Source organism: Electrona antarctica (assembly GCF_951216825.1).
Source record: "Electrona antarctica genome assembly, chromosome: 6".
In the NCBI taxonomy this organism is placed as follows: Eukaryota; Metazoa; Chordata; class Actinopteri; order Myctophiformes; family Myctophidae; genus Electrona; species Electrona antarctica.
In genome coordinates, this window is record NC_136811.1 from 20,505,035 (window position 1) to 20,519,137 (window position 14,103).

General features: G+C 42.0%; 1 protein-coding gene across 4 annotated transcripts in view; it reads left to right on the plus strand.

Annotated features, from left to right (window-relative positions):
- Window positions 1-14,103, plus strand: part of oxr1a (oxidation resistance 1a) — a 177,728-nt gene that overhangs the window by 21,644 nt on the left and 141,981 nt on the right. For all 4 annotated transcript variants that reach the window (XM_079503025.1, XM_079503027.1, XM_079503024.1 and 1 more), the window contains one exon: window positions 725-814. In XM_079503025.1, the coding sequence (XP_079359151.1) occupies window positions 798-814 (17 nt within the window). In that variant the 5' untranslated portion in view covers window positions 725-797. The remainder of the gene's footprint in view (window positions 1-724; window positions 815-14,103) is intronic.

Sequence of the window (14,103 nt, forward strand, 5' to 3'; positions counted from 1 at the left end):
CCTGCATCAGCAGATATAGTCACCCTTTCTGTAATTGCAGTCTAATTGCTTAAGTTCCTCACTAGTCCAGTAGAGCTCCAGTGCGTATCATATTAATTTCTGCAGCATGTTTAAATTTTCCAGCACTGTCTGTAGGCTAGGTGATGATTTAAAATTAATATTTCTTCATTGTGAGTTGTACAACAGAGTGTAATTCTGTGTTATGCGGTTGTTTAGAAATCTAAATATCAGTTTTGATGTATTTTTGGCTTATGGCCCAGCCCTAGTCTGTAGTGCAATGCATTATCGAAAGTGACAGCTGTCCCCCAGCCGTCTATAATCCATTATAGACAGTGCTGTCACAATCAACATGTTGACTGTGTCATGGGCTGTTGCTCGTCTCATTCCCCATCCATTTGAATTGCACAGTCAGAGGCCACATAATAGAGGGCATTTAGGTCTGCTTGTCCGTGCCTTACTGACAACTTGAGGGCAACTTGATTCTGTGATGCTGAAAATCTCATTATGTCCCTCTGTTGTGCGTGTGTGTGTGTGTGTGTGTGTGTGTGTGTGTGTGTGTGTGTGTGTGTGTGTGTGTGTGTGTGTGTGTGTGTGTGTGTGTGTGTGTGTGTGTGTGTGTGTGTGTGTGTGTGTGTGTGTGTGTGTGTGTGTGTGTGTGTGTGTGTGTGTGTGTGTGTGTGTGTGTGTGTGTGTGTGTGTGTGTGTGTGTGTGTGTGTGTGGCAGGTCTGAAAGGCTCAGCGTTGTACCTGGACCCCCCCTAAAGCCACCTGAGCAGGAGAAAGAAGATTCTGCCAAGATGTTCAGCACCAAAAGGTCAGTGCAGTGTCACTTTTAATCTATTTTGTCCTTGAGGAGGAAAATCTCAGGGCACTTTGAAATGATTGATTTGTATGCTCTTGAAAAATAAAAAAAATTGAAATGATTTCCTCTGATAACAGTCGGCATGTCCTTCTCACTGGCACAGTGAACCCTAGAGGGTAGGGGCACAGTGAACCCTAGAGGGTAGGGGCACAGTGAACCCTAGAGGGTAGGGGCACAGTGGGCGGGCGGTGGACGCCACAAATGTAACCTCCAGACAGCGTACTGTCTCTCCGATGCGCACCAAACATTGGCACAGACTCTGGTCAGGGGTCTGCTGTCAGAATAGACACACCAGGGGCCACGTCAGGGGGCCACAGGCACACTGTTGCTCCAATATAATATGTACCAAACTTGGCAAAATCACTGTTCAGGGGTCTGCCATGACCATAGTCACTCAGGGGCCTTGTGTGGTGTCGCTTTTTGATGTGTCGCGAACTTGCAGATCGGCTATTTGTGCTACTTTTGTGTGGTACTGTAGTATGACAAAGTAGGACATTCATTTACAAAACCCGACAAATTCTAAAATATGTGCAGCCACATGATGCAATTAGATGGAAATGAACCACTCAGCCATGCCTTGTGATTGAGAAAAGAGGACCAGGTAAGCTATTATTGCTCCTTTTCCAATCTTTGATTGATGTCCTTGATATGTATGGAACATTTTAATTAAACAATTGGTTAATTACTCAACGGTATTAATCAAATTCAATTAGATTGTATTCATTGGTTTATTGTAATCATGTAAACAACATGTCTAATGCGTTTTACTTCCAAATCCATCAAAACTAATTATTTGCAGCTCCAATGATTTCATATAAAGCTACTGTACAGTAGTCACGTGTGGCTGGGCATGGACACAGAGGAGCAACATGTTCAGGGCAGTGGTTCTCAAGCTTGTCAAGGACCCTAAATTAATATGTATTTGACCATGGACCCCATCAGAAAATGTTTGTGCTAGGGACCCCAAGAAGAGAAGATTTGGGTTAAACTTAAAAGAATTCATTATTATTCAACATTTTCTGAGTCCAAGTAACCCCTTTACCACCACATTTTGCAAAGAAAAACAAAAGTCCAATCCAGTTTATGTCAGTATGTGGAAATGGCTTATAAAAATGGCAAAAAAAGGGAGAAAATAAAATTGGCAGATCAACAAGATCACAACGCATGTAGATTGCAAATGAAATTAATTTAAATTAAAATTATTATTTCTTTCCCCCTTTCCTTCAATTTGGCCCCTGGTGGCACAGCCTCCACTTTGAAAACCTGTGGTGTGTGCAGAGGGCATAATGCATAATGGCATAATTCAGGGGAACTGGGAACAGAAATGCTATCATTTTCCATGTGTAGATGATGGGTATGTGGCTCCATGCTGCAACATGTTGGATTCATCATAAATAAGGTGAGTGAGAAGATGATTAAACGAAGTAAGATCTCCATCTTCAGGGAGCTGGGTCAGCACTTCCTACACTATGATACGGATACACACATAATCATTGTTTATAAGCTGCCATTTTGAAATTCAAAGATTCCAGAAAGCCATTCACATTTTTGCTGAATGTGGTACAAAGATGTTTTTTCATCCCCCTCCTCCTGCTAAACTGCTGAACGAGACAAAAAAAGAAATCTGCTGTCGAATTTGTTTATCTGTCAAAGTCTGCTGTGCTGCCGTGGCGGCATCTGTGGGTTTTTAATATTGTTTTTTCCTCACGTTTCCCCCAAGTCTCCAGCACCAGCAGCATCATCTGCATACACTTCGAGGCTGTAATTAAGTCTTTCATTAAACTTTAATCAGTCCAATGTCTTGACATAGTACTTTACTTTAGATTTTATTGGAATGGAGTTTGGAACGGAGGCTAGAATAATAAACGCGAACGCTTCCTCTGAAGAGCATCAGCGGTACATAGACGTACGTGCCTGTCGCTCAATTTAGTACACCCTCCCGATCTAGAGTGCCTCTGTTATGGATGGGCAGTGAGCACTGCATTAGACACAGCTTAATTGTTTTTATACAGACTCGTTAAAAGGTAACTAGAGCACTGTTAAATTGAATCTTTCATTGTGGACGAGATCATTTTATGAAAGGATTTTCAGTTTGGGGACCTTGTTAAAACTTGACCCTGCAACGACTGCCTCTGCCCACTGACATAAATCTAGCTCTGAGCTCTGTAAAGGGGCTCAAGAGAAATTCTCTTTGAGAATGATATTTTTCTGTAATTTATATCTATTTCTGAGTGCCAAGCAGGGAGGCTTCGGGTACCATTTTTAAAGTCTGAAGACTGAAATAACAGAAAATGACATGTGCGATTCGGCTGGGGAGATTGATAGCCGGATTCACTTACCGGTACGTTCCGTGGATTTCTTTTGTCACATCTCTGGGCAGTGCTGGCAGACACTCAAGGCCAGCAGCCACTGAGCTAGTTGGAGGGTTGGATTGAGGACATAGGCTCCTGTCCCATGGTCCCAAGTAGCCATTCCCAAGGCTACTTATAGCCATTTCTTGCAAAAGATAAACTGTGTTCTAACCCATTTTAGACCTGAGTCCGATTCTAAATATACCTTCTAAATCCTGACTTAAGTTTTCTGAAAAACGTTAAATGTTTATTCAAAAATTTCAAAAACATTACCCCAAAAAGGGTTCCCGTCTTGAAAGGGAAAAACCCCAAAAGGGGTTCCCGTCCTAAATAGGCTAATGAGACCAAACCGTCCACATTGTGAGCGTACACATTTATCCTTGCAGATGATTTTTTGTTATTTCAGTCAAAGCAGCACTCTGGAAGTCTGGATTTTGCTGTGTGTGGGCTATCTGTGCTTACTGAACCTCTGGGCTCTTCGGCCTCATTATTCAGACATCATCTGGGTGCACCCAAACCTGTCATCATCTCCAGTGAGTCCTGAAGACACTTTGCAGCACAACACCACTTCAGTCTATGATGCTGGGCTCGCAGTTCTGGGTGTCTCTGTGTTTAGCAACTCATCCCAGGGCTGAGCAGCCACTTGCCATGGTTTTCGGTATGCCACATGAAGCTTTAGTTTCCATTCTTGACTGTTATATATATATACAGTATATCAAGCTATATAAACTGTATACTTGGTTGATTTTGGAGAGGCAAGGGACAGGTGCAGGAAGGAAGTGCCATGTGCCAGCAGCAGCTCCCTGTCTACCAGGGACGGTGTGATCTTGGAGAGACTGCGTGAAGCTGTCATGGCCGGACCAGTAATTGCTTTCAGTGGAGTCTGTAATGAAAATTACCACAATATGAGGTTGGACTCATTAGTGGAGCAAGGTAGACCAGATGAGGCTGTTGGCCAAGTCTCCCCACACAACTGTGAACGGTGAATGCTGAGCTATTGTCTGGCTGTGAAATGTGCTCAAGATACAGCGTGGGAGGCCATTTTAATGATACATAATGCAAAAAAAGGTCTTCCACTGGCAGCTGGTTGTTTCTTCCTCAGACTGACTGGGTGACTCATCCAAAACAAATCACGGCATAAAAGAAAGTAAACATCATCATTATCGCCATTGCACCGCTACCTAAACGGCGTTTTTGACCCCAGTATGTTTCTATGCCACGCATGACATGGCATACAATGTCCTGCCGGCCCTCACCCGTGGTAAAATGATCAATATGTCCCTTCATGGTGGCAGTTTAGCTGAGGATGACACAAAAGAGATTATAATCTTAACAACATAACGGATTCGACACTGAACCCCATACCGATCGTGACCTTCATTAAAAGTAATTACCATTGAGCTGTCGATCGACATCATGGAGCCCTGCACTTGATTACTTATGTATGCTGAAGGAGGGGAGGAGAATGGTCTCCAGGGAGCAGCAGAGTGCATGCTGGGATGTGTTAACCCCCTGCAAGGGTCTGACGATCCAATCACGATGAACAGACTGTTGTCCTGACATCTCACTGTGACCCGTCTTTGCCTGACCTTGAGGAAAATGTGCTTCAGTGTAGGTAGGGCTCATTACATGAAAGTCAGACTCTCTCAGAAGGCCTGGCGTTAAGGTGGGATGTTTTGGGGTAATTGGAATATTAAAGTCACAGTTTCTTGGGTGTGGGGGATGCTGCTTAAAATCTCATCCACAGCGTGTTGTTGGACTGCACCGCACCGAGCAGCAGCAGCAGCAGCAGAGCCAGAAACCGTGAGGAGCGGGGGACAGGCTGCGTGAGTCTGCATGAACAATGTAGAGATAATCAGCCTCCTTGCTGGCTAGGTCCCAGATAGACAAGGAGCCGGGCTCTGCACTGCTTGGGCAGACTCTGCAGGCAGCAGCTGCAGCAGCAGCATTTCAATACAGCAAAAGTGCAAGGCAGTGGGTCTTGGGGGACATAGGAAGTGACAGCATTAGTAATAGAGCCTGAGGACTGTTAAACTTTGCAGGAAAGTGATGAGTGAAGAGCTTTCTGCTGAGGCAGGGAAGTGGAGATATCAAATGTCAAGGGACACATTAATTCTGGGGGACCTTAGTGATCCTGAGCAGAGATGAGGGGAGAATAGTGTAATGTGTCATGGTCCCTATGGACCAGTGCATAATACATGTTTTATTTATGTGAGAAGAAACCTTGCTTTACTAGGCTAAATGGTGTGGAAAGTTTCACCATTATTATGTTGGAGGGGGCCAAATCCAACCACATCAGCTCGTCACCAAGTGTTGAAATTCAATGTTTGGTTACGCAACTCAATCCAATTTATCTGAGATATCTTCATATCCCATGCAACCGCACACGTCGGTTTCTGAGCATTATGAAAGCCTTATAAAAATTGTTCACTCTTACCTCTCTTATCGATTGAAGGCAGTAGGTTTTGGCTCAAACGCTCCATTGATTTTGCGGGCTGTTAACAGACGGGCTGTGAATTTGCTGTAGAGATACAAAAAAAAACGAGCTGTCGGTGATCTGTGGCAAGAGATAAAGCATCTATCACCTGGCCTCTGACAGTGTTCTCACGTGCAGACCTCCAGCTGAGCATTAGTAGGCACCAGACCTTATGTTCATGGATAGTCCATAATTTATGCTGTTGCATCTTCATTATGTGCACAGCCTTTTGCAGGTTTCTACTTGAATATGTCATGTCAACATCATGTCTAGTCACAGAAAGATTCTTGACTGATAACATTTTTTTTATTTTGTCGGCACAATTATTTGAAAAAGATTTTGATTATTATTACAAAACCTTATTATTTCAAAACATACATAACATACAAAACAAACTTCAGCACAATATATTTCACCATTTGAAAATATGCTGATCAAGCTCACAATGCGTCACGATTGTGATACTAAACATTTCTAACAAAACGTTGGTGTACTCAACATGTCCGGGTTTACATTCTGGCAAGTGGACTATGATGTATTGTGAGCTTGTATATCTGCTATTTTCAAAAGATTTTCTACATTTGAAAACGTAATGGAAATGGGACATTCTGCATCATGAGTACTTTTACCTTTGGTACTTTAATTACATTTTGATGCCAATACTTAAAGGAAATTTTGAATCCCGGACATTTACTTGTAACAGTATTTCTACATTGCAGTATTGATACTTTTACTTAAGTAAGACCACCACTATCCATTATTAATATGACGAATCATGATCTATACGCTGCCTAACAAGATCAATCATCATTGGCCACATACAGTAGAAGCAGCTGTGACGGATTTGAATATGAGAACCAATCAAAACCAAGTGTCAACACACATTGAATGGAGTCACATTAAGCATACTAAAAGGCAGACCTGATATGGTAGAATGTGGTGTTCTACACTGTGGATCAATGTACTGTACAGAGGTTGAATGTCATCTAGTGTTTTCACTGAGACTCGGGTGGGTGAAAGTGAGCCTGCTGGCCATGGTCACCAGCTAATGAAATTTTGATGCAGCTGTATTTAGAACTATATTTTACGAGATTACTTTCCAGGCTCCATTTCCAACATCAAAGAAAATCTTTCGCCACTGCTGAGGGTTGCAAACCTGTGTGTGTGTGTGTGTGTGTGTGTGTGTGTGTGTGTGTGTGTGTGTGTGTGTGTGTGTGTGTGTGTGTGTGTGTGTGTGTGTGTGTGTGTGTGTGTGTGTGTGTGTGTGTGTGTGTGTGTGTGTGTGTGTGTGTGTGTGTGTGTGTGTGTGTGTGTGTGTGTGTGTGTGTGTGTGTGTGTGTGTGTGTGGCTTCACATCACTCAAGGGCTTTTAACTGATCAATTCTAATCGTACTTAATTTTTTCTCCTTTTCCCACACTGCTGGGTTAATCTATTACGTGAGGTATGTGCAATGAGTTTGTACATGACATTAGAATAGATTATTATTACTTTCATCAGATGTAGGCCGATGAGAAATGGAACAGCCAGACCTCCATTTAGAAATGGTTCTACACCACTTTAGCGTTACGCTCTTATAATTACGGTATTGCTGTTGACAGTTTGGGAGAGAGTTGCACTTCATATACAGTATATACGATGTAATTGCATTTCGGAGTAAGCATTTGAAAGGCTATTTGTCTTTTGTTGCTGTGGGCAATATGGTGCCATACTGTGTTGTAGGCTCAATATGTCAGTTTGTCACCTCCCCCATCACATTCAGTAGATCCTGTGATCTTTTGTGGCCAGATGTAATTTTCTGGGGTCTAGTTGGACTATAGTAAATAATAAAATAAATCACTATACAATTTTGCCCCATGTTCGAATGCCCCCGCCCCCTGTAAAAATAGCTAAAATCGCTAAAACGAAAGAAAGCAGCAAATGAAACGAAATTAACACTCATATTTTACTTTCTCTAAAAACCTAAAACTCAAGTTGTCCTTTTAAGGTTAGTGACACATTACTGTATTTCTGTGAACATCCCCTGTGGTGCATTCAAGTAAATCCTGTCTTTTCTCTTAACCTTTCCCTTTGTCCTCTCTGTCTCTCTCTCTCTCTCTCGCTCGCTCGCTCGCGCCACACACACACACACACACACACACACACACACACACACACACACACAATCACTTCCCTCTCCCCATCTTCCACTCTCTTCCTCTCTCAGTTTCTGTCCCTCCGTGTGCATCTTTCTGTCTCTCTCTCCTGGCTGCTCTCAGGGTAAGGGCAGTGTAACAGCTGCTCGCCCCAGGGGGACCGGTGACCGGGGGTGAACACCTAGGAAGAGTTCAAATTAACGCCTTATTTCATTACTCACAAACAGCCAGCAGTAGCACCTCCCTCCCAATGTCACCCAGAGGGTGAGTGTTGTTCAGCCAGGGGAAACAACAGGAGAGCCTTTTTGGATGATATTTATTATTTGAGTTATTGGACGACATCATATATATTTTTGATATATATATTATTATTATTTAATTATACATATTTTTAGGGGCATGTCATGTGGTCTAACGTCAGCAATTATTGGTCGAGGATTCTCCAAAATCCAGCATTGAACCCCAAATCTAGCATCAGTTGGGCTCTCAGGCATGGCAATGGAGAAGTTTATGCAGCAAAATACAGTGTGACTCTTAGCAAACATTTACATTCATGGATGCTGGGAACAAGGGTTGTTTATTTAAACACTATATTTTAAAAAGCTATTTATACAGAATACCCATGTTCCTTGTATCTCTCTTTCTTTTCTCCCGATGTTGTATCTCATACGTTAAAACTTATCACTGTAACTTTAACTTGTGTGTGTAAAAAACAAACCAAAAATTAGTTTTACTGTGCTGGTCCAATATCATGTGTTGTGAACAGATTGCAACATCAAAAGCAAGAGAGCAACAGAGAACACCTTCGGGCTGTTTAATGTATTTGTTGAGCACGGTCAATTAATCGCGTGAAGAATACTGGGCAGCCGCTATGCCCTGGATCTGTAACCGTGCAGTCTTTCTATGTCCATGCTTTCCTCCTTGCAGATCGAATCATTCCATATATTTATATAAGGACAGATTAGGCAAAAATGCTTTCAACCGGCCAGTCGTTTAGGAGTGGGATATGGACTGCGTGCAGCTCATCTCTCGCTGCCATTGCATTACATCTATAGTACCTCCCAATTTGCTGACTGCTGTGACATTTCCACAGAGAAAAAACTAAAGGGAATAGCTGAATTTAACGGTTGGACTGTCGCTGCTTTTTTTGTGATTTATGTGTTCTTAGCTCATCCTTTATCTGACAGGACCCATTTAAATATGAATAATTTCTTGTCTAACGTGCCCGTTTTTCTAATGTGGGGTTACATTTACAGGCCATTGAGATGTATTAGGAGGCAACGTGATGGTCTCAAAAAGACAAACGGCAACCTTTTTGTCCAGAGGAGATTGTCCTTTTCCTGAAAAGACCCTGACTCTGATTGATGAGTCTGAAACAGATTAGTTTTGAAGTCTTCAAGGTGATATTTTACAATAATTGCCATATGAGGCAAGCTCTCTGCCGGTGACATGTCTGCAATATAATGTGCAATAGCAGAAATACATGTGGACTCTAGTAATATGATGAAATGATGTTATCTACGGTACCATAAAGTTTCTGAGGTTGCTCTGCGTATTGTCCATTGTTGGCTATGTGGATGATTGAGCCCCCCACCACCCAATAAAGCCCTGGCAGTGAAATTCTATTGAATTCATAACCCGTCCACCCACTAATATGCACAGCCGCTCTCCAACTTCCCATTTCGAGTCCTGCTACTAGAGAGGTACTGTAGGGCAAGACAGGACAGAAATCAAAGCTCCTAGTGAGCAGGGGGTGGCATGGTGCAGTTACAAAAGGTGCCACTTCCACTCGGCTGCAGAGAAGGTTCACACGAAGGCTATTGTATGTAGCGCCAACGACATGCCAGCACTCAGCCTCCTACTCAGAGCAGCTGACTATGCTACAGTAGCTCTCCCTTTTCGCCTCTACTTCAACCCCAGAGTCACATAAGGAAAGTGGCCTGGCAAGCTGAATTGGTTGGGGGTAATTTTGTTCCAGCTATTGTCAACGTTGTGTTGAAAGCTGCAGAAAAGGGAGATGAAAACATCCTTCCATATTGCACATGCCAACCTTCGTCTGCGTAGCCCTTTAATGTGCAGATTGTTTTCAAGTGCTCCGATGATAGCTGTCAAGAGCGTGCAGAATAAAGGGTCCATGTGTCTGCTCCTCGCGCAAGTTCAGGCAGTTAAACATCATCCTCTCTCTTTTATGTAGTGTGATGAGGCATATTCATCCTGATGTAAAGACAGGTGAAAAGGTACAGGCACAAACACACCTGCTCAACAATTCCCGCTCACACATTCTGATGGTATCTCTTCCCTAATATCCCAGTGAAGCATCTCTAAATGATTTGTGGTACATCTCACAGTACACACATCTTTTGATGGCATCTTAAAATCACCTTCCCTTCTTCCTTCATTCCCTCCCTGGCTGCCACTATTAAAACCCAACTGTTGTCCCAACTTCTCCCAACCACCGTCTTCAAGAGACCCCCAAACCTGATAAACATGTTGGTGAGGTCTGATTGTCCACCTGACCCCCCATCCACTGCACATTCCCTTTTGAGCCCCCTGGAACCAGGCAATTATACATTATAAATGGTGTCATTTCACACACACACTCATTATACCACCCACACACAGGAACTGCATCATATATCTGAGGTATAATTTCATGTAAGACCAATAGACCACTAACGTCATCTGTACGTCATCATCTGTAAATGCCCTTGGGGGCTTCATGCATATATTATTTGCAAAACCTCAGTTTAAGTAGCATCATAAAGTAACATCATAAATCACGACCAAAAGTCCTGTTGCTTTAGACTTTAGTGCACTTACACAAATCCTAAAAGTACCAGATAAAAAGCCATTGAATTGAATGTCCCCCATGGGATCAATGCATCTATCTAAGGGATCAAGCTTCCCTGTAAAAAATATAATTTCCACAATTTTAATTGCGGAAATTCTATATATATATATATATATAACTTCTTATTTTACTCATGCATGCAGGCCCGGATTGGCCATCGGGGGATTTGGCACATTTCCAGATGGTCTGCCAGTGTAATCACTGGTTTGTCCTGCAAACTGTCAAATGTTATTTTTTATGTTGCGCTGGCCTGGCAGAAAACTACCCGCTGTCAGAGAAATAGTAGCCACTTGTCAGTTGTCTCGAAGAGGCAATAGGTCAAATAGTAATCTATTTTTTTTTTTATCAAGATAAGATTAGTTTCTTTGTTTTCAGACCACCCCGAGACCAGCGATAGAAATAGTGTTGTAATAAACAGAACTAACTTGTTCTGTGAGCAGGCGACTGGCAACTGCAGCAATTCTGTATCACAAATACCCTTATTATCATTATACCCTTATTATTATCATGGATCCCAACCCTATTCCCTGCAGTAAGAACAAGAGGAAAGGTGGAATTGAAAGGGAGAGGGTTAAAAAAAGGGGGTTTAGCTTATTTTAAATTGATGGGTAAATGGATATCTCAGTATTCTGAGCCTCCAGCGTGACTTGGTGTCCAAAAACATGATGCTGCTGTAGCAAGTAAATTATCTAGATTGAAGATACAGTATTTACATTTTCACTACTTTTGAGATGGTTCGGTTATTATGCAACAAAGGTAACAGAATCATCCTATTAGCCTATTATTAATACAAGGGCAAGTGAGAAACTCACTTTATCTATCTACATATGTGCCACGTCTCTGTATGTCTGTAATCTGTAAACCACGTAACTCAGAACCATGCGCGCCACTGACTTCAAAATGTTCAAATTCCACACCACCACAGGGAGTGCAGTGCCCAGTGTCGAGTCTGTCGAATACACCGTTGTCCAGAACCAGCACAAAAGCCTCTGCCTGGGCTCTGGACAGGGCCCAAATTATATCTCCATATATGGAGCTGGCCTGTTCTGACATCACAGATCTCCATATATGGAAATGGCCTGTTCTGACATCACAATGATGTTCTGACATCCAGAAGTACGTCTGTAATCCACGTAACTCGAGCACCGTTCGCCCCACCAACTTCAAATTTGACACACGCATTCCACAGCACCACTGGGAGTGCAGTGCCCGGCCTTGAGTCGGTCAGATACACGGTTGTCCAGAACCAACACAAAAGACATCTGCATAGACTCCTTGGGAATGCCTGACAAAGAACTCCATATATGGGCATAAAAGGGACACAGACATACTAACTGGGCAGGCCAGTGCCCAACGGGCACCACTCTACTATAAACTAATGAATGCAAGAAGCTTTCCTCTTTTTCTGGTGATTGATTGAGGAGTTTCATTACTCAGCATAGCATTTATTAATTATTATTAATCACCAGCCTTTAACGTTTAACTTGTTAACATATCATGAACACCAGTTTATATTCTACATGGCTCTTCTTATGTACAACTGTAATAATAACCTTGGCACTACTTTCTATTACTATTTAACCAAGGGTAATAGGTTATTTGCATTTCAAATGAACTAATCTGCAAGTTTGCTTTTGAATATTTAAAAATGTTAATTAAAAAATAAATCGATAAACATCCTTTTAGCCAAATCCCTCTCATGTATGCATCGGAGTGATTTAAGAAGTTATCAAAATAGTTAGTTTAGATTTATCCCCGATAGACAGACAGATAGTATAGATATTGAGCCCATGGAGAAAATTCAATAAAGATATCTCTCCAAGGGATATAAAAAAAAGCCTTTTTATCTAGTATATTAGGATTTGTTTTTTAGAGTAATTACACAAGCTTAAATGTAGTCACACCTGCCTGTGACCAAGCTGTTCCACAGTAAGACACTTTGTCTTACTTGCAGTTTGTAAAGGACTTGATGACAGTCTGGAGCAGGGGTGCCCAAAAGGTAGATCGTGATCTACCAGTAGATCACATAGGTTGTGCAAGTAGACCACATGACATGCTCCTAAAATATATAATAAAAATCTGCCAATTAAGGTGACTTGATTGATACATGACATAAAAAGGACCTGTCAGCTCAAACCCACAAAGCAATACATTGTTTTCAAGAGTGTTGCAGACAAACATTACAAAGTTAAAAAACCTATGCCAATTCCATTTTGCCCTTCTATTTCCCATTTTAAGTGTGTTTGTCTTATATCTAACGCCTCAGGATAATATTTTTGTGGGTGGGTAGATCTTGTTGAGCTGGTCAGTTTAAAAGTAGTTCTCGAGTCAAAAAAGTGTGGGCACCCCTGTGTGATAAAGTGCTGTTGTGTGACTGTCAGTCTCTACACAAAATAATGAGCTTTGGTGATTATGTGTGGAATGGAGTAAAGCTGTGACTATTTCATTCATATGGAGTACACCTGTGACATGCAATATGGAATTGACTAGTAAGCATTTTGCTAAATAGAAAATTAAGCCCCTCAGTCAAAGTTGACTATGATTATGGTTGAAACACTCCATGACTGTGTGTGTACACGCATATATGGTCAGAATATTAACCTTCATCAAAAATGGCCAAGGAGAGTCAAAGCTTTGTGAATGCCACATTGTCCTTCTGCCAAGTGGCATGCACATGATTTCTCACAAACAAATGCAAGGAAAAAGTGTTCACGGATGCCTCGTGCATGCTTATGAGGATTGTTTTTCTCAGAGCGTCTGCCTCATAAGTGCTTGAATCTTCACAGGGTAATGTACTCTAATGAAATGCACCTCTCTGACCGTTGAGCTATGAGCTCTAGTCTCCGGGGACTGATTGCGGGTTGTGATTTGTTTACAGCCTTATGGCGCTGATTAAATGTTGGGCTGGTTGTTCTCCAGCACTGCATGCAGCTAAATTAAAATGGGAAGGTGACATAGTGGTTGTCATTTCCAGCTTTTGCACGTCAAACTCCAGAGGAGATGTGCTACTGAGTCAGTCACACCTGGTTGCTCACTCGGGGGTAATGTCCTCCATGTATTATACCAAAAATGACAAACTGGCATGGATTGTCTTTGAACGGCTGTCTCTCGACTTCACTCCCCAGGTAACTACCCTGCTGAGCCTTCAACCACATAACATCAAATAACAACACATTCCCTAAATTGAAATTAACCTCTGTGAAAGTCAGGGAATTCCCTGCTATACACATGTCGGATACTAGCTCACAATTTTCACATTAATCTCTCTTGAATAGATGCTTAAACACTAAGATGATTTTTTGACTTTTAAAAGTATTGGCTTATATTAGGTTGTTTGTCTTCATTTACTGGGACTGAAACAGCCCTCACACTCCTGTCTCAGTGGATCCAACACACACATGGACATGCCAGCTTCATATTGGCTTTCACT